Source organism: Aethalodelphis obliquidens, unplaced genomic scaffold (genome assembly GCF_003676395.1).
Source record: "Aethalodelphis obliquidens isolate GAN/ISIS:26980383/991018 unplaced genomic scaffold, ASM367639v1 scaffold22, whole genome shotgun sequence".
Lineage (NCBI taxonomy): Eukaryota > Metazoa > Chordata > Mammalia > Artiodactyla > Delphinidae > Aethalodelphis > Aethalodelphis obliquidens.
In genome coordinates, this window is record NW_020837966.1 from 6,635,734 (window position 1) to 6,661,968 (window position 26,235).

Here is a 26,235-nt window from a genome sequence, read left to right on the forward strand (position 1 = left end):
ATTTATTGAGCGCTGATGGTATTCCAGGCACTCTGCTAAGAGTTTTGCTTGCATTATTTAATAACCCCAGGAGTTGATGTGTTGGCTCCATTTCCCGGATGAGAAAACACGCTTGCTGAGGTTATTTGTTCGAGGTCATCGAGCCAGGGTAGCCAGAATTCACACCGAAAGCCTGAACCTTTCTCTTCCCTATACTCTTCCATTCTGGATGGTTCTACCAAGAAGAGATCAAAGAAGCCTAGGAAAAAAATTTAGAAAACAGATTGGGTGTTTGAAGTGAAGGCCTTGTCAGCAAAACTGTGGAATGCATTGGCTAAAACGCTCCCTGCAGAAATGCCTGCCCTGAGTTGTTCAGCCCTCATCTTTTATCACATATTGATAAAGAGCCATTTGAAGACCTTTTCTGCTTCCTCTCCTTGTCACCAAAGCCACTGACCACCCTCCTCCACCAAGGTTGCTGAATCCCCTTCACTCCCCATAAACTGCTTCCTAGGGAACTCTTAAGTGTCTTCTGATTGACTGGAGAGAATCACCAGCTTCATCCTAAGACAGGGATGTCTCAGCTCAGAGTGAAGTGGACTGGATATTTAGATGCAGAACTTATTTAGTTATGTGTGTCAAGACCTGGTGAAAACAGAAATATCTCGTAAGAAAGGAGAACCTTAGTACATTATCAGCTGCTGAGTGAGCTGAGTTGATCACATTAGCTCCAGTCTCACCTAGCAGGGAGGAGGTCCCCTTCAGAGTGAGACGCTGGCTGATAAGTTTTGATAGATGCCTTCGGATGGAGGAAAGCATGAGGAACCAGAAGCCTTGGGCATGGGGTAAGTAAGATTACCTAAACTGCCTCTAGTGAATCTGTTGCTCAGATTGTGTGGACAAAGGCAAGGCCCAGGCTGGGAACAGCATGGGGTCTTTGAGGCGTAGTACAGACTTTGGCGTTAAACCCAGGTACAAGTCCAGCTTTGTCTAGTGCTTATCAGCTGACCTCCAGCACGTGTCTTCACTTAACCACTAAGGAGGGGAATGAGACTTCAGATAGTTACTGATCCCAACAATGGGCCAGGGCCAGGCAATGCTGTCTTTCCCCCAAGGTGGTTTTGAGCATTTCCAGTGCAGCAATCTGTCTGAAGAAAGCACTTCACCTTGTATACAAATGACCTGTTACAGAATGTCACCACAAATCTGCTGACTTCTCCTAGGGCTGGAAGCCCTTGATATGTATTCATCCTGCCCAACCCCTCTTCCCAGCTGGGTCCTTAAAAGAATTAGAGGGGGCTTCCCTGGTGGCACGGTGGTTGGGGGTCCACCTGCTGATGCAAGGGACGCGGGTTTGTGCCCCGGTCCGGGAGGATCCCACGTGCCGCGGAGCGGCTGGGCCCGTGAGCCATGGCCGCTGGGCCTGCGCGTCTGGAGCCTGTGCTCTGCAGCGGGGGAGGCCACAGCAGTGAGAGGCCCGTGTACTGCAAAAAAAAAAAAAAAAAAAGAATTAGAGGAACATGTGACTGTGGATAACCTGAGATGACAGCATGAGAAAGACTCTGCCTGGTGTTGCTGGTTTTGAAGTTGGAGGAATAGGCCTCAGACAAGGAATTTGGGAAGCTTCTAGAAGTTGGAAAAGGCAAAGAAATGGGTTCTTCCCTAGAGCCTCCAGAAAGGAATGCATCCTGCCAATTGCTTTGATTTTAGCTCAGTGAGACCTGTGAGGGACTCTATAAACTACAGATAATAATGTATGTTTTTTTTGAAGTTTGTTTATTTATTTTTGGCTGCGTTGGGTCTTTGTTGCTGCGCGCAGGCTTTCTCTGTGGGCCTCTCCCGTTGCAGAGCATGGGCTCTAGGTGCAAGGGATTCAGTAGGTGTGGCACACGGGCTTAGTTGCTCTGCAGCCTGTGGGATCCTTCCCGACCAGGACTCAAACCCGTGTCCCCTGCATTGGCAGGTGGATTCTTAACCACTGCACCACCAGGGAAGTGCCAATAATGTGTGGTTTTTTCAAAGACAAAGTTTTGGTAATTTGTTACAGCAGCATTAGGAAACTAATATACACAGCAAATTGTTGTTCATTTCTATCAGTACCATTAAGCTGTCTGTGATAGTTGATTTATACTTTTCTCTCCTATTAGTCTATGAGCTCCTCAAGGTTAAGTTATAAATTTTTCTTATTTACCATTGGTTGGCAGGCGCTAAGAAGGCTGGCATAGAGTAGGCACTCAATAAATGCTATGAATGATATTATAATTCATATGAGTTTAGTTAAGATGAAATGTAAGTTGTCCATTTCCTTCACGGTGTCCCCAGCGCCTAACACAGAGGCTGGCACACAGCAGGAGCTCAATAAAGCCCTTATTGAACCTTACTGAACCTGTAGGTGGATGAAATACCCCTCCCCGCCAACCCCTCCCCCGTGAACCAGACGGCCGTCCCTGCCCATTCTGTCCAGGTTCCTACCTCTGCACGTCCCCTCACTCTGGGACCGGGTGACCCTCTCCTGGCGGGTCTCCCGCCTAGCTTCCTTTAGCGGAGGCTGTGAGCACAGAGCGCGGCGTCCCGGGACGCCTTGCAGTTCGCGGGACGCAGTGCCCTCTTTGAGCGGCAGGGGGAGAGCGTGGCCCGGGAACTCCCGCCAGAGGGTTGGGACGGGGCGGGGCTTCAGGGGCGGGTCGGCTCAATGCGCAGGCGCGGGGCCAGACGCCTCGCGCGGCCACGGGCAGGCGAGCGCAGAGCAGCCCCGGCCGCGGCTTCGGAAGCACCGAGTTCGAGCCCCGCTCCCGCTCCCGCTCCGCTTCGGTTTTTCGCTTCCCCGGCCCCTGGGCCTCCCTACGCCTGTCCCCGGCAGCTCGCTGTGCATATTGCTCTCTCCGCCGCCAGGATGCCGGTGACTGAGAAGGACCTGGCGGAGGACGCGCCGTGGAAGAAGATCCAGCAGAACACGTTCACGCGTTGGTGCAACGAGCACCTCAAGTGCGTGAACAAACGCATAGGGAACCTGCAGACCGACCTGAGCGACGGGCTGCGGCTCATCGCGCTTCTGGAGGTGCTCAGCCAAAAGCACATGTACCGCAAGTACCACCAGCGGCCCACCTTCCGCCAGATGCAGCTCGAGAACGTGTCCGTGGCGCTCGAGTTCCTGGACCGTGAGAACATCAAGCTCGTGTCCATCGGTGAGTGCCCTGGCTGGGCCAGGCGCCGGCGATGTACACCTCGCGCCCCCGCGCGTGCGCCCCGCGGGGGCTGAAGCTCCCTGTCGCGCGACCCCACGGCGCCCAGCAGCCGCGGGCTGAGTGTGGGCTCCGAGGCCGGGGGACGTCGTCCCCGAGGGATGAGGACAAAGGGACCCTAGGCCCCCTCCTGGGAGCCATCCCCTGGGGTGCTGCTGTCGTGTGAGAGTTCCGCGCCGTGCGCCCCGGCAGTGCGTCTCTGGGGGGCGGTGGGTTGAAGGTTCGGGCCGGGGCCGCACGGGGAGAGGTGGGGCTGTGGCACTTCTCTGCACCTGGGGTGCCTCTGCGGGAGCTGGGGGACTGGAGACCTCTGGTCCGCCGTCCCTGGGGCTGGGGCCCTAGTCAGACGCTCCCCGGAGTGCTCGCCCAGCTGCGCCCAGGCCTTTGCGCTCGGCGGCCGCGGAATGGGCGTTGGCTCGGAGGCCAGGTAGGGAGGCCTGGGGAGGGACTGTTCTCTGAACTTGGGGCCCTCCCGCCAGGTGGAGATGGGGACCTCGCCGTCGCCGAAAGGCGTGGGGTCCCCGAGGTGGGAAGGGGAGCCTCGGGGGGGTGTGTCTTCCTCGCTCCCTCTGCTCCCAGCTCAGCTCTGGCTCTGCGCCGCGGCTGCTCAGCCACTGAAGGTATAATTTAGAGATGGTGGTGGTCACAGTAACTGCCGCCTTGTAGGGAGTCCCAGCTAGTGCGCAGCCTTCTAACAGGCTTCCAACAGCCTTATTTCGGTCCTTACACATGCTGCGAGCTGGGGCGTCATTAGACCCATTTTACAGACAAGGAGGTCCAGAGGGTTAATGGGCTTGCCCAAGCTAGCGAGGGTCTAGCGGAGAATTGAAGGAAGTGGGTGACAATTAAAGGAGACTTTGCCTTCCTCTCCCCGCCCTCCCCACACCAAGATCTTCCTGAGAGGAGGGAGGGAGTTGGTGTCGGGTTCCTCTCCCCCTGGAACTGGGGAGGAAGAATGAGAGTGAGGTCCCACTATGACCTGGGCTGGTTGAGGGCTTCGGGAAAGGTCACAAGGCTGCTGAGGGTGGAGGCCGTGATGGGAGGGGCAGGGGGTGTGTAGTGTGCGAGTGTGTAGAGTGTGTGTGCAGAGCATGTAAGTGTGCAGAGAATGTGTGTGCACCTATGTTGTGTGTGTGTGTTCTGCTAGGTGAGCCTCTTGCCAGGGAGGAGCAAGGGCTGGGTCTCAGGTCTGTTCCTGAGGAAACCAGGCCTTAGAGTGACCCCCTGACAGGAAGAAAGGGCCATGGGTGTGGCTGCTGGGACTTTCTCCTGCCTAGGACGGGTTCCCTTTAGGCTGAGCCTCCTCCGTCCTCTCTCCCGTCCTCCCCCACACCTGTCCTGGCAGGTAGGGCTGCTTCCTGGGTCCAGGCAGCTGCCACAGCCCAGTCAGCCTCCCCATCGAGGGCAGCTTCTCTGCAGAGGGAAGCCGGGTGGCACGCTGTCTTATTTTGTGGGCCCATCTCGTGTAACGAGGGAAGGAGAACCTCAGATTTCTGTTGGAATTCTTTCCTTTGCAGAAACCAGCTTTCCCTCGGAGGAATCTCAAGGGCTGGCTGGGCTCAACTCGGATCTCTTCTTTGCTTTAAAACTGTATATTTATTTAATTAACTGAACAAAGAAACTTAAAGTAAAGCAGGAGTATCCAAACATGACATGAAATCTCTTTAAAAAGCAAAACAAAACAAACAAAACCCAAACCACAGCACCAGAAAACCCTGGACTGCCTAATTTAGCAACTGTTTATGGAGGCTGCAGCTGCCTCCAGCATGGCTTCGCATCAGTGCCCCGAAACTGGGGGTCTCATTCTAGACTTTTTCTGGTCCCTTACTTTTCCTCCTTGATCCTCATGATTTTCATTCCTGAACCCAACCAGGCCCTAGCGTCTTCCATCGTCCTGACGTGCCAGGGTTCGCCTCCCCTTCCCTGGTTGTGGCCTATGGACCTCTTCCCACCATGATTTACATCATTTTATTTTATTTTTTCCTTTTAAATAACTTCTTGGATCATATTCTCCAGGGTGGCATTCATGGGTCAAAGGTTGTGACCACATTTATGACTCCCGTCATTGGCTGCCTAAGTGTTCTCCAGAAGGACCTTACAACAAACAGGTTTTCCAGCCTCTGGAGGCTGGAGGGAAACTTGCCAAGTGCCAGGACTCCTAAGCAGGTAATGCCTGAGGCCTCTTCCCTCTGCTCCTGAGGCTATGGTGAGTAAAGGCCCTTCAGAAAAAATTCACATCCAGCGTGGACTTCAGTTCAAGCTTTCACTGCCTACGCTGTGTTACCTTGTGCTGACAGTGACACGTGCTCCAATTTGGGGGCACCCACTCGGTGTTAAGCGTGTTCTGTTCATCACCTACCCCATTGATCACCACCTTGAATCCTTGAGTTCTGGTTTCCTTGTCTATATGATGATCTGCTTTTAGCAAGTCCCTGGGAGGGTTAAGCGCTTGCCCCAGTCCTGGCCAAGTGCTTAGAAAATGTTTGTTGTTATTACTGTGCTGGTTGTTAGTGTTAGTATGTCCATTTAAAGTTGGGGAAACGGGAGGGAAGTCACTTGTGGAGGTCACCCAGCTGGTAAACCAGGTCTGCTGAGTTGTTGAAATTGAGCCTTAACTGACCTACCTTTCAGTGTCAGAAATGAGTAAAATACAACCAGTTTCCCGCCTCAGAAAGCTCATGTTAACACCAAGTTTTGCACGTCTGGGGTGTTGGGGTTGTGGCTGGACATCCACACGTTGAGCGTCTGGCCTCGAACAAAGCAAGGCCTTAGGTGAGGGATGAGGCTGGTCCTCTGAACTGTGATGAGGGCCCGTGAGACGAGTGTCGTGTCGGGAGGTGCGCAGACTCAGGTTGCATATTGCATCTTGTGTTGAGGTGAATTTGCTGGGGGAATGGCCGCCTTGTCTTCACTGGTTTTTTTGGTCTGTTTTTTTTGAGATTTCCTGCTACTCACAGGATAGCATTTCAGTTCCATAATCTGGGAAGATATCTTTGAACTAATACAAGGTTTTGTATACTCTGGATAACTCCCAGCAGTATTTCATTGTGGGAATCATTAGAGTTGGGTTATAGGCGCCAGCTGTGTGACATGAGGTGGTCAAACGTCGCCAGAGCACTGTGGCTTTTCTGCCTACAACTCCCTGAAAGACAGCCCTGGCTGTTCACGTTTGTGATTCCTTGTAAGGTGGGCCCATCCTAGGCTCCATCCCCAAGTTAAAGTTCCTTCTTATATCCTGGGCAGTTCATAGTGAGGCCTCAGCATATTTTAATTCTAGTTGTCTGCCAGGAGCTGGCAGGTTTATTTACTTGTTTTTCCAAAAGCCTTTCTGCAGCACAGCCAACTTGGAGAAGAAGGGGTCTCCCAGCCCAAGAATGACAATCAAGGCAGGCTAGAAGTTTGGGTGGTGTGTTTTGGCTTGATCCTTTACGAAAAGGAATTCTTTCCTTTTTAAAGGATGTGGTCCGACCCTGATGTTTGCTTAAGGTACCTGTGCCAGGCCAGCACCGCAGAGCGGGCGGGGTGTATGTTCCCAAGACCTCGGGTCACTGGGTGGAGTTTCCAGGGTGGTGGGTCACCCAACCACTCACCCTGTTTTCCTTCCTTGTGTCCCACCCCGACCAAAATAATGCACAAATAATCCTAAATTCTGCTCTTTTCTGTAACTACTTAGCAAATGCCAGTGTGTCTTTCAGGCAATGTAGTTCATATCCAGAGAATGCTTAAAAGGTAGCAGAGTAGCATGCTTTGTCAGAATTAACAAGTTCTGGGCCATTTGGAACAAAGTAACACATTGGTGTGAGCTAATTAAGAGCTCTGATTCTTGGTTCAAATCCTACTTGCCTCGAAGTAGCTATTAAGAAATTTCTGTGCACTGGTCTCCTTATAACTTAAATGGGGATAATAACTACCTCCTTTAAAAGTTGTTATAAAAACTAAACAAGCTAATATTTTTTAAAGTGCTCTGAACAGTTCGTGGCACATAGTTGGTGCTGTGTGTTTGTTAAATAAGTAAGGTGCTGTCCAGTAATAGTCTCAAAAGTCACGCTGGAGGGTTTGCACGCTGAAAGGACATTTAAAATCGGCACCACACGGGGGAGACCAGCTTGGTTGGCTAATGTTGATTCCTGTTGCTGTAATAGGGTTATGGACTGCCCAGAGGCTGTCCCCTCTTTGGAAGGGGGTGACCCCTGGTTATGTTGTGGCTGCCTCCAGGGCCCATTCACACCAGCTTTGTTCCTGAGAGGTGGATGGGAGCTCGGAGCGGCTGGTCATTCCAGCCTCCCACCGGTTCAGGAATCTCTGGGCCAAATCATTTCCAGATGGCAGCTGGGCCTCTGCAGGCTCCTCCAGCACCGGTGGGGCCAGCATGCCAGTCAGCAGCTGCCTTCATTCTTGGAGAGTCTGTGCTGAAGGAGAGCTTTGATTTGGAGCCAAACTATGTCTCCTGGGCACTCCCCCTTCACCCTCCACCCGGGGAGGAGGGTCCTCGTTCTGTGCTGTGAGGCCGTGTCATGGGTTAGTTAAGGATGGCTGCCTTGCTCCTTGGGCAGCGGATGCTCAGGTTCGGAACCTTTGGGCCCTGCTTGTAGTGGCTGCGTGGCCAGGGTACCTCGTCAGTCATCCTGCTTTCTCTATAAGCAGCCTTCGGGTCAGCACATACCCGAAGCTAGTATAGCCTGAAGCTAGACTGCCAGGATTCTAATCCCCACTCTGCCCCCTAACAGCTGTGCAACTCTGATCCGGTGCATTGACCTTTCCGACCCTCAGTTTCCCCATCTGTAAAATGGAGGAGAATAATAGTTCCTATCTTAGCGTTGCTGAGAGCGTTATATTTGATTTGTTTAAGTTACAGCGTAATGCTGGTGTTGTCATTATTAGTATAATGGACTCTGTCTTCCGTCTATCCTCTGGCCAGTCCTGCCACTGTCGTATGGTGTGTTAGCTATTCCCTTCCCCCAGCTTGGAACCTCTAATGAAGGTGTCCCCCAAGATCCTTTTTTTCTTTCTTTCCTCATTCAACAAGAATATGAAAGATAAACTCTGAGCCAGGCTCAGTGCTAGGGCCACAGGAATAATGCGAGTCATGTCCCCGGCTTGCCTTACACACTGCTGAACACAGAGGAGAGACAAGTCACCAGGGAGTGTCCTTCTCAAACCTTCAGGCACACATGAATCATCTGGGAACTTTAAAATGTTGGTCTGGTAAAAATGTCGGTCTGATTCACTAGATTAGGGGGAGTGAAGCCTGGATTCTGCTCTTCCAGGGAGCTCCTAGTTGCTGTTTGTGGACCACCCTGTGAGTAGCAAGGATTGAAATGACAAGCCCTCTGGGGAGGAAGAGCACCTTCCCTCAGGCTGAACTGGGCTGTCTGGAGGGCTTCCTGGAGGAACGGGCTGTTAAGCTGAGACTTAAAGCTTTACTAGAATAAGGCAGGTGAGCAGACAGTTAGTCAGGCGAGCACAGGAGTAGAAGAGTGTGTCAGGTGGAGGTTGGAGGGGTGGTGGAGAGGTAGGCAGGGGCTGACTCACAAAGGGCCTTTTGAGGCTGGAGGCTGCCAATCAAGCATCTTCCTTGAGGGGGCTTGGGCGTAAGGTAGGTGAACCCAGCTGAAATGGATCATCTAATCTGGGGATCTCTCCACTGTTGCTCAAGTCATTCCTGCCAAGAAAAAAAATCGAGCCCTGTCCTCATATATGTACATTTATAAGCTGTATACCTATGCCACCCGTCAGTCTGTATATTAAATGTTACTGCGGTAGAGCTTAGTTTCTTTTTAGATAACAAGTCCAAACAGAAGTTCTTCCTGTGCTCCGATGGATTATCTTGTGCACCCTTGGGGTACATATACACTATGTGGAGGCCCTGTGAGGGCCTGCATGTCTACATTTTCTTTTTCTTTTTTTCCACATTGTTATTATTCTGCATTTAGGTTTCATCTTTAATTGTCCTCTGTTAAAGAGGTAGATCTAAAATTATAACCCCTTCCCCCAACAAGTTGAACCAAATGAATAAATCCAATGGAATGAGCCATTTCCATCTAAATGCATGCTATTTCCTGCTCTTAAAAAAGATTAAAACTGCCTTTCATGGTGTTCTACTAGAAGCCATTTTACATCACTGTTGTAAATCTAGTTCTTCATTAAACATGTTCGATAATCACCAGATTGACTCAGGTTATTGGATGGTAAACAGCAGTACTTTCTTCTTTTTGGGCTTGAAAAGTGGTCTGGAATTTATAAGGTGCCTAGCTACTTTTCTTGGGAAATTGAGTCCGTGTTGTAGGAAGAGAGTTTATTTTGACAGTGTTGACTTCCTCCTTTCCCCCATCATCAAAACCTGGCACAGGTGGACAGCTTGGCAAGGAGGACACCTGTGCTCCTCTGCATATTCCTTGGCTATCCTTGGTACCAAGAATGCACACGATGATGCCATTTGTGTACCAAATGGCAGTGTGTGCACACGCATCCTCTAACATATTCAATAGTTTCTAGTGTTTCCCCATGCCTACTGTGTGCTAAGCATTGTCCTGAGTGCCATACCTTTATTACTTCCAATCCTTATTATGAACCCTGCAAAATGAGTGGCTTTATATCTATTTCCATTTTATTGTTTTTGTTTTTGTTTTTTTTCTGCGGTATGCGGGCCTCTCACTGTTGTGGCCTCTCCCGTTGCGGAGCACAGGCTCCGGATGCGCAGGCTCAGCGGCCATGGCTCACGGACCCAGCCGCTCCGCGGCATGTGGGATCTTCCTGGCCTGGGGCACGAACCCGTGTGCCCTGCATCGGCAGGCGGACTCGCAACCACTGCGCCACCAGGGAAGCCCTCTATTTCCATTTTATAGGTGAGAAAACTGAGGCTCAAATATGCCTCACTTCACATGCCAGGCATGATGCTTGCCTGCATTAAACGGTACAGTGCCTTTTTAAATTTTTTTTTTTAATGTTAAAGTTGGGTTTCACACTTGTAAAGTAAAATAGATATATTGTAGTGAGAGATTTTCTACTGCTTTAGTCCTGTTCGTTTTTATTTTGCTTGAAACTAATCATTTGAACTTGATTAATGTGAAACTGAAATTTCCTTCTACAAAACAAAACTTTTGCGGGCCGATTTGCTTCACTGTTTCCGGTATCATAGAGCTTTAATGGGGGGTCTTCTTCCCAGTTCTGGAGACAGCTCTCTTGTTCCTTCCCTGCCTTTGTTTGGTTTCAGGGGCAGTGATTTCACTGCAGGTCTGGACAGCAGGGACCAGCTGAAGGTCTGCTTTGGGGAGCCAGGCAGGGCTTTCTTTGAGAGGCCTGGAAGCCAGAGGTGAGGGGGTGCCTCCTGGCTGCAGTCCTGTGGGGTTTGCAGTGCCCACCACTTATGGGTGTGGATGGGTGGAGTTTGTTGAGGTCCAGCTATGCTGGGAGATCCTTGGTGACAGTCGACATTGGCACAGCTGTGCTCAGTCAGCAGTGACCCCACCCCACATCGTTTCCTTCTGCTACCTGTAAACATTAACCGGCAGGAGGGTGTGTTGGGTTGTGCTTGCCGCTGAGCAGAAGCTTTCTTTCCCGGCTGGCACTCGACCTTTATCAGTCTGGCAGCCCTGTTACAAATGGCTGCCTGCTTCCAATCCAAGCCAGCGGCTCCCACTCACGTTCAGGGAGACTTGTGGGCAGGTCCGTTGCTGTGCACCGTGGCACCGAGCTGTGTGCTCCGGGGCTGCACTTGTATCCCCAAGGGCTTCTCCTGCAGCGCAGCTCCTGAGAGAGCAAGCTGGTCTGGCCGGCCGTCTCGGTGCTCAGCCTCCCCAGAAATTGCAGGGCTGGCTTGTTGAAAGGTCTGGGCGTTAACACAACACTCCTGTTCTCCCTCTCTGAAGGCCCTTTATGCTGGCATGAATTCCTTTTCTCATGGAGATCTGAAAGCTCTTTTGACTAAATGGGTCACCTTTCTGGGTATTTTCATAAGGCTGGTCAGCTTTTGCCATGCCAGACAACTTTTCTGGAATTTCCGTTCAGATATACAGGCAACCAAAGAGGTTGGATTATTTGGAACACTGTGGAATTTTGGCTTTCGAGCTACGGGGAAATGGGTGGGGATTGTGGCAGAGACAGTGTAAATTCGCTGCGTCCCATAAATTAAGATTTTGAGATTAGAAGAGGCAGGCAGCAGTCAGCTTTCCTCTGACAAACAGGAGTGGTGTTGCTTTCTGCCTCGTGCTGCTTGTGACCCAGGCAGCGGCAGGCCTCCCGCGTAGCCTGGGGGATGAAAGGATTCTCAGTGGCTAACATCAGATTCCTCCAATCTCCCCTGCACCCCCCAAGAAAATAATCAAGTTCTTATCATGCTGGTACTGCACTGCTTGTGTGCACCTCCCTGAAGTGCTTAACAGATATTCCGGGGAAACAAGAATTATTTGGCCTTCTGCAGCCTGCTGGGAGCATGGCTCAGCCTGGTGCTTCTTGCTCAAGAACAAAGCTATTGTTCCCTTGGTGGGGTAAAGCAGGCCAGAGGTGGCGGACCAGGCCCTGCCATCCTAGGGAACCTCAGGTGCTGAGGCCTTGGGGCTCAGACCCTACAAGGCCTTTGTGACTTGGCAGTTCTGTTAATTGAACAGAGTTCTGGGTTCTGTTTATAAGATTCCTTGTCAGAAGGGGCAGAGGCTGGAAGGCCGAGGGTATGCTACTTGTGGGACCGGGAGCCCCTCAGTGCAGCTCCCAAGCCATCCGGGGGGCAGAACCCAGAAAGTGTTCTGGGAGAAGGAGCCTTGGTGGATCCTGGCTTGCAAGCACCTGGGCAATGGCTTGTCACATTCCTCATCTCCACTAAAAGAGGCAAGCTGGCACCTGGGGAATGCCTCTCCTGCTGGGGAGTCCTTTACAGGAAATGATCTAGGTGTCACGTTACGCTTCCTGTGGGGCACGCATCTCTTGCCATAATTGTCCCTTTTTCTTGGCACTTTTGTTTGACAGGCATGGGGAGTCACACCCGAGGTTGGAGGGCGTGAGACCCTCTCCTGGACACCCACAGCTCCCCCCTCCCCCAGTGCCATTCCATTTCATGGCTTACTAAACTGTATTGATCTCCTGACTTGCCTGTGTTGTTCTCCCACTGGGTCACGACGGCTCCAAGAGCAGGCGCTGTATCTCTTGTTTACCTCTGGGGCTCTGAGCTTGGCTCTTAGTAGGAATATAATAAATAACTTATCAAATAAATAAACAGCCTCTAGCATAGATGGTTTGAAGAATAAGGCTGGTACTTTGACTTGTTTGCAATATATTTGCTTTCAAAAAATGCAAAATCATAGTCCTTTGCAGCTTATAAAGAAATGGGAATTATTTGAAGGGGACAACTGGGTCTGGGGTCCCAGTAGAGCACCTCGTTTTTTGGGACAGTGATGCTGAATTTAAAGAACTCGGCACTTCACAGTCATTGTTGACTTAGAATATCTATGATTTACGTCAGCTGATAGAGAACAAGGCCTTTTCCGGGTTGACGTGTGAGGCTTAGATATGTGAATTTATAAAAGGAAGCCACTGAGAGTCACTATGATCATAGTAATAGTTTTGTTAATAATACTGAATATAGGGCTTCCCTGGTGGCACAGTGGTTGAGAGTCCGCCTGCCGATGCAGGGGACATGGGTTCGTGCCCCGGTCCGGGAAGATCCCACATGCCGCGGAGCGGCTGGGCCCGTGAGCCATGGCCGCTGAGCCTGCGCATCCGGAGCCTGTGCTCCGCAACGGGAGAGGCCACAACAGTGAGGGGCCCACGTACCGCAAAAAAAAAAAAAAAAAAAGGGGATATATATCAAGCACCTATAGTACCAGGCATTGGGATAAATGTTTCTCAGTAATAGCTAAATGAAACCTCATCGCAACCAGGAGCGGTAGTTATTGTGGTAACCCCCACTATACAGACAAGGAAACTGAGGCATGCCCAGATCAGCTAGTGAGTATGTGGCAGACTATGACTCAAGCCTTCACCTGAGATTTCAGTCCCCAAAGGAAAGCCATCAGCTCAGCATGTCTTCGAAATTAACTTCTAACAAGTTATTTAATATTGAACAGTTGCATTTGTAGTTCTTTGTAAAAAAAAAAAAAAAAAAAAAATTGCAAGAACTTAGAGAAATATAAAGAAAAAACATCATTTGTGAAAAATCTTAACCAATCTTTTTCTGTTTTTAGGGAGTTTTGCTTTCAGCGTCCTTTTGGTCAGAATGGGGAAGAGGGAGATGCATTTTCTCAGGAAAAAAGAGGCTGTGGACTGGAAACGTTTTGTGAAATCATTTTGGTCACACGGATGGTTGTAATAAGATTCATCCTTGAGTTATTGCTGAGCTGTGGCCAGCATTAAAATTGGAGGTCTTGGTTGAGGCTCCTCCTTGTTTGCAAAGCTCCCTTCGTCTAGAAATATGTTTTGGTCAACCACGGAGTGGGGGTGTGCCAGCCACTTGTGTCTCTTAAAAGCTTTTAGGACCAACTTTTAGTGGGACTGCCAGGGTCTCTTAATAATAGTTATTATCTTTGGATACATTGTGACCTTGTCTCACGATTAGCCCAGCACAGAAAGTCTTTTACCTTTTAGTTGCTAGGCTCCATTAGCTGTTCAAATATGTCTCAATTATGCGCCGTAACAATGCAGTCGGGCAACTTGGTTCACCCTTGTCTGCCTGGGAACTTTTAGATGTCTGAAGATTATCTGCAGCCCTGAGGTCTTCATTGGTTTTTTGGAGACATCATTTTCTCAACAGCCCTCAGGACACCTGGCCCAGGGAATCATCCTGTCTTGGTCTCGTTTGAGGCAAAGGAGATAGAATGTAAACCCCTTTTAGTACAGATTGAGCCATTTCCTGAGGGTGCTTAAGAGTATGGGTCCATTAGACCCTGCTGGGAGACTTGGGGCAAGATGCTTGACCTCTCTGAGGTTCTAAGCCCCAAGCTATATTAGTACCCCACTCTTGGTATTATTGAAGATAAATGATACGTTCCCTGTAAAGCATTTGATGCAGCCCTTGGCGGACAGTAAGGGCCCCATAAATGGTGGTCATTGCCTTCCTCCCCCCTCCCTCTCCTCCTAATTCCTGGGCCTCTGGTGGCCCCTTCTGACTGGAAGAAGACATGGCCTAACTGTTTTGTAAAGGGTAGGTGGGTGGGAATACACCAATACATTGGTCAAAGATACCTCATACCTAATAGGCTGTTTTTAGACGAGGAGGTGACCTCAGATTTTGAGGGCAGGAGCCATGGGCCAGTGGCATTGTCTGGTCTTCCGGCCAAGCTTCCTCTAAGGATAGAAAACAGGTGCCGACTATTCTTGACATCTTCCCCCACTTTCCCTTTCTTCCTACTTGGCTAATGGAGCTGTTTTTTAGCTAGCTCATTTGCCCTCCTTTCTTTCTTTAATCCTTCCTTTTTGTCTTTTAGCATGTCGTTTGCTCCCATTTTTTTCTTTCCTGGTGTTGCTCTCGCGGAAGTGGCTGCAACGCCGTCCGGGGTCCAGGGGATGTGCTTGCTCATGCGTCTGAGTCTTGGCTCTGCCCCTTGAGAGCCGTCTGACCCCAGCTTCCTGTTCTGTCTCTAGGAGCCCGTCTTTTGTGTGCAAACTGTGATAATAGAGTGCTCTGCTTTACTGAGTTCTCGGGTATAAAGAGAATGTGCATCTCTAGCCCTTAGTCAATGACAGCTGCTGCTATGGTGGTGTTAGCATTGCATTATTACTGGGTAGCCCTACCCCCTCCCACTTACCCTTTTCAGGCCTTAGTGGAGGAGGATGAAGAGGGGGCAGCCATGCTGGAGGCGAGGCTGTGCTGACTGCCTTGGGCACTTTCAACCTGAAACCAAGCAGGTTAACCCAGGTGCTCCTCCACCCCCAATCCCACTCCCCCAGCCTCCTGCCCTGGCCCTGGGCACCGCCTTCTCTTTCTTCTAGTCTTGGCCCTTTGACATCTGGGACCATGGTGGGGCTGCCTGCACCACCTGCCAGGATTTGTGCTGCCCTGGGTGTGGTCTTAAACCTAGCACTGTCTAACCTCTTGTCGTGGAGCTGGCGACAATAATTTTACAGTAGTGCTTGGAAACTGTACTGCTGGGGTCACACCAGCCTGTATCAAGGTTGCTGGGTTGGGGTGAGCGAGGGTGGCTGGCAACAGCAAATTCTGTGGCTCCTGAGACCAGAGGATGTGGGAGGTTGGGGGGCGGGCATCATTCTCTGTTCATGTCAGGGATACGCTGGTCTTTGCCCAGACAGGCCGAAGGGATCTGTGTCTTGTGTAACCGCGTGCTTCCCCCAGTTGGCCCTTGAGTACAAGCTGTCTGCTCTGTCGTTGGCTGGGCGATATTTCTGATACTGCGGCCTTTTAGGGGAGTGTCATTTTTAGGTCATCTTTCGTGGGGGCAAGGGAGCACCCAACACCTTCCCCAAAGGTAGAGTTTGCGGGGGTTTTACCTGAGTGAGTGACGAATGCAGATTTTCATGTTTTAATACTGGGAAGGTATTAGTCAGCCTGGGTACTGTTTCCACATGACAGAGCAAAAATTTAAACCATTACGCAATGGCTTTTGTTTCACCAGCTATTAAAGTTGACCATCAGGCGTTATCAATAAGATCAGCAAGTGTTAGTTAACCCGCTGTGCTTCTGGAGACCAGTTTCTGGTCTTGGAAACGGCCCAGAGCAAGTTGGATTTGGCAGGATTTCGGGTCCTAGGCAGATGGCAGGACCTAGACACTGGATCCTAGTCCCAGGCCTGCTTCTGTCATCACTGGGGCCTTGGAGAGGCCCTACCTCTCAGCGTGTTTCCCCATCTGTAAAATAGGAGATCTGTCCCATTTCAGTGTTCCCCCAAATTCAGTCATTTGTAGAGGAACCACCTTTATTATTTTTGCCATGTCCCGTATCTCTATTTCATTTTCACTCATCACCACCCGCCTCCCCAACCCTGCAGTTGACTCATTTTTAAAACAAATGTATTTGAAAAGGAGACTTGGTGTCACTATCATAATGGAAAAGCAGTGTCACTAGGTAAATCGAAGGTAACCATAAATAAACCCAAAACAGTGTTATTAAATCCCAGCTGGTGATGTTGCCTTTTCTCAGTGGGAGGCCTACTCTTTCGGTTAAAAGGGAAATTAGCCAAAGATGGAGAGGCGTTCAGAGAACCTACCCGCACACTGAGCCTTTGTCCTTGACATACTCTGAAGGGTTGAGAGAGAATTGGAAGGGGAATAAAGTTTTCTCTGTGATGCAAAGGCACTCTGACAGAGCACCACCGGGAGCTCAGAGTAGTAATGTATAGACGCTTTGTTCAACAAATACTTGTGGAGCCTTTACCGTGCACCAGGAGCTGTGCTGGAGGCTAGGAGCACAGAGGGAATTGGGACTTGGAAGAGTTGTTAAGAAAACGATTTTTTTATAGTTTGAGTTTTTTGAATGAGCAGTAAACCTATTTCAGTCCAGAATGATTCTAGAGAAACTAAATATATTGAAATTGTATCATTGTTCTTATAGTATTAAGATAATGATCGATCTTAACCTTTTATGTAATGATAACCAATTTTACCTCCCTAAAGCCTGGTTTGAGTTAGAGCTCCCTTGGAGCCCATGTCAATTGTAAGTAGATAAGATAAAACAAAATGGCCTGTTATACTCTTTGCAAACCATCCCCCCACTCCTCCATTAGCACGTCCTGTAGTTTCTGCAAAGCAAGATAGACACCAAGATTGGATCTCTGAATTACCTCAGGCTAGTCTCCAGGAATGGATGGATTCTCTGAAGTAGTGGGGTATGAGAATGAGTCTGATTTTCCTGTCCATGTGCTAGCCGAGGACACCACCTGCCTCCCTTAGGTTTCTGGGAGGAGGGAGGTCATATTTAAGAGTGAGGACTTGGGAGTCAGGCAGCTCTGGAGTTGAATCTGGGATTTAGTGCATGATGTAGGATTGAGTTACATGATTTCTCTGGGTTTACAAGTGCTCAGTGTTCTCACCTATAAAGCGGGGATAAGCATAGTTTCTACCTGCAAGAGTGGGTGTGAAGATTTAATGAGCTAAATTTTGTAAAGTACTTGCCACGTGGGAAATATTCAGGAAGTGCTGAAGTCCCTTACTTTTCTGATTGAAAGGGTCAGGGCTTTACTACTCCAGGCAGGTGATGAGTGAGGTTGAAGGGAGATGTCAGATTTGGGGTTTGGTTAGTTTATGCTGATTGGCTTAGATTTGGGACAAATGGTGTCATGACCCCTAAGACATTGTGTATGGGTCGAATCCGGATGAAATGGATAGCAAGAACAGCCCTCAAGGCGGAAGTGGGGCAGTAAAAATCCTTTCAGCTGCAAGGAATGGGACCCCGAAGTGGCTCGCTTACATCAAAACAGATTGACTCATGTCATTGAGCCTGGACAGTGTGGGTTATAGGTTTGTGAGATCCAGTGACTCAGTGATGTCATCAAGGACCTAGGTTGTTTTTTGTTTTAATATTTATTCATTTGGCTGCGTTGGGTCTTAGTAGTGGCATGCGGAATCTTTTCGTTGTGGTACGCGGCCTTCTCTCTTGTTGTGGCGTGTGCGGGCTCCAGAGCACGCAGGCTCAGTAGTTTTATGCGCGGGCTCAGTAGCTGCTGCGGCATGTGGGCTTCGTTGCCCCGCAGCATATGGGATCTTAGTTCCCCGACCAGGGATCGAACCCACGTCCTCTGCATTGGAAGGCGGATTCTTAACCACTGGACCACCAGGGAAGTCCCAAGGACCTAGGTTCTTTGGGTTTCTGCTTTCTTGGTTTCATTGATCCTAAGGCTGGGACTTCCCTGGCGGTCCAGTGGTTAAGACTCCACACTTCCAATGCAGGGGGTGCAGGTTTGATCCCTGGTCGGGGAACTAAGATCCCCATATGCCTCACGGCCAAAACGTTAAAAAAAAAAAAAAAAAAAGGATCCTAACGCCGATTCCCCTTGTGGTTTCCCATAGCAGAGATTAGCAGAGACTTCTTCCTGTGAGGCTGAGAGACAGTTCCCAGAAGCTGGCAACAGATCCTACTTATGTCTCATAGGCCCAAATTAGATCACATGGATACTTTTGAACCAGTATCTGGCAGGGGGGATGGATTGCCCTCAGACCATGAGGCCTTTTCTAGAGTTGAGGGTAGAGTCACTTCTTGAAGGTACACAGGTCCTATTGGCAGGGGTAGATCCAGACTCCTATCAGAACTCTTCCAGGAAGGGCAAAGGGGGCTGGATGCTGGGTGAGCCTGTTGTAGTGGGTGGTATCAGAAAAGGGGTTGGACTTGCTTGGGGGAAAGGAGGAGTGTGATGGGGAAGATGTGTGTCTTATTCCATAGGCTTCTTCCTCCATCTCTCTGCCTTTCCCAACGCCTTTGTTTTATACCCAGGGGCCATGCCCACACCCTCTTCTCCCTCCCAGATACCTTTGGTACGCCTTCCTGCTTCTACAAGACCTCCTCCTCCATGCTGATTTATTGTAGGAATCCAGCTGATTGTGTATCATTTGTAAAATAGAAATAATTTGTGAAGCATTTATTGTTTTTTCCTAGTTAAGAGTAATATATGTTTTTGCATAGAAATGGGAAAATGCATAAAAATAGTAAAAGAGGAAAAAAAGCTTATAATTTCACTGTCCATAGGTAACAAGGAATTGTTAATATTACCTTCCGGTTGTTCTCTACAAGTATGTATATAACACATTATAAATAGCTTAGGAGCCAAACTGGATGTAGTTTTGTATTTCATCATTTGATGATAATTTCTTTGTCATCAAGTATCACTTAAAAACTTGATTTCTTATAACACTCCATCATAAAGGGCATATCCTTTTAAAATAAATTATGTCAATAAACATGGAATACAAAGCAATAAAAATAAACTAGAACTCTGCTTAGTTTGGGTTCTCCTGAGAGTGGTCTGGATACAAGGACCTGCACCCAAGTAGAGGTGCCTTTTTGGGGTGGGGTGATCCCAGGAAGTAGGAAGGAGGGATGGTGTGTGAGACAGAGAAGTAGAAACCAATATTAAGGTGAATTATCAAGGTCACTGCTGTGGGCGGCAGGGGCTCAGTTCTGCTGGAACCTCCTGAGAAGTGTACAGAATGCCTCTAGAATTGTCCACCTGGAGAAGGACAGGAAGCTGGAGACCCACCAGCTCCTCTTCTCTCCATCTCATTCATGATGGAGACATGAACTCCCTCGAACTTCCAGGCGGGGTGCCCATTGCATGCCAGCTCTGGGGGGGCGGGGGTGGAAAGGGAAAAGAAAAGGCGTGTGCTTGCATAGGTAGGTGGTCCTGGGGAGGAGATTTGAGCTGGCACAGAACTGCGCACCATATCTGTGGCTGAAATCAGACATGGGCCAAGGGGATAGATGCAGGCATCAGCAGCAGCATCTCCAAGCATATCACCTTGGATCAGTTTTACAATGTCGAGAAGAAAAAGCAAATTGCAGAAAGACAGATACTCTGTGATACTGTTTCTATAAAGTTTTACATAGGTAATAGAAATACAGCTGTGTTCACGGGAATGATCATTACCGCTTTGGACAGTGGTTGCCTAGGGTAGGGATGAAGGGTGTACAGACATGAAGGGGTGTGCAGGGGCTTTTAACTCTTTGTAACATTTTATTTCGTCAGTTGCATGGTGGTTGTATTTTATTATGCTTCTCCGTGTGTGTGTGTGTGTGTGTGTGTGTGTGTGTGTGTGTGTGAAATATTTTCCTTTTATACTCTTTTTTTTTTTTTTTTTTTTTTTTGCGGTACATGGGCCTCTCACTGCTGTGGCCTCTCCCGTTGCGGAGCACAGGCTCCGGACGCGCAGGCTCAGCGGCCATGGCTCACGGGCCTAGCCGCTCCGCGGCACGTGGGATCCTCCCGGACTGGGGCACGAACCCGCGTCCCCTGCATCGGCAGGCGGACTCCCAACCACTGCGCCACCAGGGAAGCCCCATTTCCTTTTATACTCTTAATGCTAGTACAGTGCATTATTGAAAATGGACAAGGGAAGTTAAAAGGTACCCTAGTTTTATTTTGTTTGTTTGGGCCCAGCTTGTTAAAAAGAAAACAAAACATCCTCAAGATGTCAGGATGATATTAAAACAAAAGATATTTACACTTATCAGGATTTCTCCCTCCCACTCCCCAAGTGTGTGTTGAAACTCCTGAGTTAATAACCTTAGAATGTAAGGCCCCTCTATTGTTTGTGAACACTGCAGGCTTAGGTTTCTCAAAGGCAAAGAGAACTTCTAACATTTGCCTCTGGGAGCTTCTAGTCAATGGCTTTTTGTCTAAGTGAAGGAGATATTTCTCAAGGAGATATCTCAAGGGATTGCTGGAATGTTTGCATTGTCCTTTAAATTGGGGGGAAAGTCCAGAGTTAGGGATGGTTTGACAGTAGAATGAATGTTATGAGATTGTTGCTTTCTAAAAACACCTTTGGCCAAAATCAACCTCATCCATTTTGTGGTTTGGTGGTTCCTATCTAGGGGGGGCTGTGGTCTTGGTGTCCCAGGCAGCTGAACATATGAGCTCAGAAATGTTTAACTTTGAAAAAACTACTTTATTGCGGGTATAACTGACATACAGCAAATGACACATTTAAGAGTATACCATTCAAAGGCAACAAAAGCAAAAATGAACAAGTGGGAATACATCAAACTGATAAGTTTCTGCACAGCAAAGAAAACTATCAACAAAATGGAAAGGCAACCTACCAAATAGGAGAAAATGTTTGCAAATTATATATCTCATACGGGATTAATATCCAAAATATATAAAGAACTCATACAACTCAAAAGCAAAAAACCCCATACAATGGGCAGAGGATTTGAATGGACATTTTTCCAAAGAAGACATACAGATGGCCAACATGTACATGAAAACATGCTTGACATCACTAATCAGAAATGCAAATCAAAACCACAATGAGCTATCACCTCACAACTGTTAGAATGTCTGTTATCCAAAAAAAACAAGAAATAACAAGTATTGGTGAGGATGTGGAGAAAAGGGAACCCTTGTGCACTGTTGCTGGAAATGTAAATTGGTACAGCCACTATAGAAAACAGTATGAAGTTTCCTCAAAAAATTAAAAATAGAACTATCATCCAGCAGTTCCACTTCTGGGTATTTATCTGAAGAAAACAAAAACACTAACTCAGAAAAGGTATATACACCCGATGTTCACTGCAGCATTATTTACAATAGCTAAGATAAGGAAACAACCTAAATGTCCATTAATGGATAAGTAGATAAAGAAAATGTAACATATGTGTATTACATATTCAGCGATAAAAAAATAATTCTTGCCATTTTCAACAACATGGATGGACCTCGAGGGCATTATGCTAAGTGAAATAAGTCAGAGAAAGACAAATACCATCTGATCTCATTTATATGTGGAATCTTAAAAGAAAACACACACACACACACACACACACACACACGCACACAAAACCAAACTCATAGATGCAGAGAACGGATCGATAGTTGCCAGAGGCAGAGGTTGGGGGGTGGGCAACATGGGTGAAGTGGATCAAAAGTTACACTTCCAGTTATAAAAAAGTCATGGGGATGTAATGTATAGCATGGTGACTATGGTTAATGATAGTGTGTTGCATATTTGAAAGTTGCTGAGAGTAGATCTTAAAGTTTTCATAAGAAAAAAAATTAGTCTCTATGTATGGTAACTAGATGGTAACTAGAATTATTGTGGTGATCATTTTGCAGTATATACAAATATTTTAAAAAAGAGATAGAAATGATTGCATCTACTGAACTGAGGGCAAAATCTCAAGTTCTAAACATCAGTCATGGGGCTTCCGTGGTGGCACGGTGGTTAAGAATCCGCCTGCCAATGCAGGGGACATGGGTTCGAGCCCTGGTCCAGGAAGATCCCACATGCCGCGGAGCAACTAAGCCTGTGCGCCACAACTAGTGAGCCTGCGCTCTAGAGCCCACGAGCCACAACTACTGACCCCACATGCCACAACTACTGAAGCCTACGTACCTAGAGCCCGTGCTCCGCAAGAAGAGAAGCCACCGCGATGAGAAGCCCGCACACCGCAACGAAGACCCAACGCAGCCAAAAATTAAAAAAAAAAAAAAATCAGTCACGTGCCATGTTTCCTGTATTTTGCTCTGAAAGAAATCTTGCTGAGTCTCTATCAGAGTGACTTTAAAGAAAAAGTGTACAGTTTGAAAATTAAAAAAAAAAAGAATTATCTAAAAAAGTGTACAGTTTGATAAGTGTTGAGATATGTGTGTGTGTACACACACACACACACACACACACACACACACACACACACACAAACCTTGGGAGACTATCACCATAACCAAGGCAGGAAACGTGTCTATCCAGCCCCCAAAGTTTCTTGTGCCTTTGTGGAATTCCTCCCTCCCATCCCCAAACGATCACTGATCTGCCTTCTGTCAGTAGGTCAGTTTACAATTTTTAGGATTCTATATAAATGGAATCTTACAGTATGTACTTAAAAAAAAAATCTCCTTTCACCCAGCATAATTATTTTGAGATTGATGCTTGATATTGCATGTATCAACAATTCATTTCTTTTTATTGCTGCGCAGTATTTCACTGTATGCGTATACCGTAATTCTGTTGATGATATTTGGGTTGTTTCCAAATAAAGCTATTATGAACATTGTTGTACAAGTCTGTGTGTGGACAGATATTTCCTTTTATTCTGAGTGAATGGTTGGATCGTATGGTAGGGATATGTTTAACTTTTTAAGAAACTGCCAAACTGTTTTCCAGTTTTTCCATTTTCCATTTCTACCAACAGTGTATGAGAGTTCCAGTTCTTGCACATCCTAGCCACAGGGAGTGATTTTTTTTTTTCTTAAAAGAATAATATTTTTGGGCTTCCCTGGTGGCGCAGTGGTTGAGAGTCCGCCTGCCGATGCAGGGGAGGCGGGTTCATGCCCCGGTCTGGGAGGATCCCACATGTCGCAGAGCGGCTGGGCCCGTGAGCCATGGCCGCTGGGCCTGCGCATCCGGAGCCTGTGCTCCGCAACGGGAGAGGCCACAACAGTGAGAGGCCCGCGTACCGCAAAAAAAAAAAAAAAAGAGTATTTTTTTTTTTTTTTATAAACGAAGCAACTGACAAAGGATTAATCTCCAAAATATACAAGCAGCTCATGCATGCAGCTCAATATCAAAAAAAACAGCCCAATCCAAAAATGGGCAGAAGACCTAAATAGACATTTCTCCAAAGAAGACATACAGATGGCCAAGAAGCACGTGAAAAGCTGCTCAACATCACTAATGATTAGAGAAATGCAAATCAAAACTACAACGAGGGGCTTCCCTGGTGGCGCAGTGGTTGAGAGTCCGCCTGCCGATGCAGGGGACACGGGTTCATGCCCCGGTCTGGGAAGTACCCACATGCCGCGGAGTGGCTGGGCCCGTGATCCATGGCCGCTGAGCCTGCGCGTCCGGAGCCTGTGCTCCACAACGGGAGAGGCCACAACAGTGAGAGGCCCGCGTACCGCAAAAAAAAAAAAAAGACGCATGCACCCCAATGTTCATTGCAGCACTATTTACAATAGCCAGGTCATGGAAGCAACCTAAATGCCCATCGACAGACGAATGGATAAAGAAGTTGTGGTACATATATACAGTGGAATATTACTCAGCCATAAAAAGGAATGAAATTGAGTCATTTGTTGAGACGTGAATTGATCTAGAGACTGTCATACAGAGTGAAGTAAGTCAGATAGAGAAAAACAGGACTTCCCTGGTGGCACAGTGGTTAAGAATCTGCCTGCCAATGCAGAGAACACAGGTTTGAGCCCTGGTCCGGGAAGATCCCACATGCCACGGAGCAACTAAGCCCATGTGCCACAGCTACTGAGCCTGCGCTCTAGAGGCTGTGAGCCACAACTACTGAAGCCCGTGCACCTAGAGCCCATGCTCCTCAACAAGAGAAGCCACTGCAACGAGAAGCCCGCGCACCACGATAAAGAGCAGCCCCCACTCACCGCAACTAGAGAAAGCCCTCGTGCAGCAACGAAGACCCAACACAGCCCAAAATAAAAAATATAGATAAATACATTTATTTTTAAAAAAAGAAGAGAAAAACAAATACTGTATGCTAACACACATATATGGAATCTTAAAAAAAATGGTTTTGATGAACCTAGGGGCAGGACAGAAATAAAGATGCAGATTCAGAGAATGAACTTCAGGACACGGGGAGGGGGAAGGGTAAGCTGGGATGAAGTGAGAGAGTAGCTTTGACATATATACACTACCAAATGTAAAATAGATAGCTAGTGGGAAGCAGCTGCATGGCACAGGGAGATCAGCTCGGTGCTCTGTGACCACCTAGAGGGGTGGGATAAGAAGGGTGGGAGGGAGACGCAAGAGGGAGGGGATAGGGGGATATACATATGCATATAGCTGATTCACTTTGTTATACAGCAGAAACTAACACAACACTGTAAAGCAATTATGCTCTAATAAAGATGTTAAAAAAAAAAAAGATACAGCAAAAAAAAAAAAAAGTATTTTTTAAGCCAGTTGGTAAAAGCCACTGTGGCTTTAGTCACTTTTTATTTCTCTGTCTTCCACCACAAAGAGTTTCATTCTTACTGTCAACATATTCTGTAACTAGTTTACTTAAAGGAAAAAGTCCCTGCAGTCCGTACACCATTGCTAACTAGTAGAGCAGTGGGTGCTGCTTGAGGACAGGATAGAATCTCTCAGTCATCATTCAAGGATAGGTAGGTGAGGTAACATCATGTGCTAGAGACTGCTAAGTGGTGCTTTACATCAAGTATCTCATTAATTTTAACAGCCCTATGAAGTAGGTATTATCTCTACTCTTCAGTTGGGGGAACTGAGGCACTGAGCCATTTAGTGACTTGCAACATAGCTAGGAAGCAGAAGAAACAGACTTTGAAAGTTAATGTATCAACGAGGATGTGTATGGTTCCATGTCATAGGAAACTCAACTAATCCTGGCTCATCCAAAAAGGATGCTCCCTGGCTCCTGCAGCTGGAAAGTCCAGCTAGGGCAGGCCACTGGTGCACTTTGGCCTAGAGGTTTCCAGGTTGTCAGAACCTTGGCTCCGTTTCTCTAAGATTCTGGTCTCTCTGCTCATGGACAGGCTGGTATAGCAGTTCCAGGCCCCACAGCCATACCCACGCTTCCTGGTCCTGGAAGTCTCAGGAAAGCCCTGAGGTTCACTGTGATTGGACCAGCCTGTGTCACCTGCCCTCTCCCCAACCAATCACTGGCCAGGCGGTTGTTGGGATAGGCTTAACCTAGATCACAGGTCCTGTCTTCCCCCACATCTGGGAGAAAGGACCTCAGAGGGGCTTCTCACAGTGGATCACTGCTACACTAGGTTGCTGCTTGTTATTTAGAAACCCCCTTCACTTCGTGAAACTCTGGTGTCATTGGCTGTGGTATTATATGGCCTGTGACTTAGAGTAATCACTTCTGTCCCGTCTTAAAGTAAGACTACCTCTTCACCTCACAAGCAGATCAAACAGAAAAAAAAAAAAAAGTAAGTTGTAGCATGCTTGAGGTTTCTTTTAAACCGTCTAATATAATTAAAAGGTGTTAGTCTTGGATATAAAATAAAATTTGACTTCAAATTTAAACGGCATAATTTCCATGCCTTTAAAAATACCAGGTAACTTTGTTTGTGACCCTCAGTCTTGCAGATTTGTTGGATTCCCATCTCAGGAGGGCACAAAATGGCAGCAGCAGGCATCCCACTCCCCTTTCTAGGAGGAAGAGTTGAAAGGAGTGAGTAAGGAATAGGGAGTTTGATTGCCTTCCAGAGTCCTCATTGAAGGAGAGGAAAATGTAGCTCAGTCTCAGTGACTGTCCCCAATTAAAAACTAAAAATACATTGCGGTTATGGGGCTTGGACTTCTGACAGACCAGCAGCCTCAGTCATTTCGAGTGTTCTTCCAGATTGAAGATTCTGTTAGGAGGAAAGTGGAAGCTTTGAGAATTCTTCGTTGGACAGAGTGGGTTCCTCATCAAAGCCCCAGC

The 26,235-nt window shown here is 47.9% G+C and overlaps 1 protein-coding gene across 5 annotated transcripts in view; it reads left to right on the top strand.

Moving 5' to 3' along the window:
* Window positions 1-2,725: 2,725 nt before the first annotated feature.
* Window positions 2,726-26,235, top strand: part of FLNB (filamin B) — a 139,008-nt gene continuing 115,498 nt past the window's right edge. For all 5 annotated transcript variants that reach the window (XM_027121189.1, XM_027121190.1, XM_027121191.1 and 2 more), the window contains exon 1: window positions 2,726-3,164. In XM_027121189.1, coding sequence (XP_026976990.1) covers window positions 2,873-3,164 — 292 coding nt within the window. In that variant the 5' untranslated portion in view covers window positions 2,726-2,872. The remainder of the gene's footprint in view (window positions 3,165-26,235) is intronic.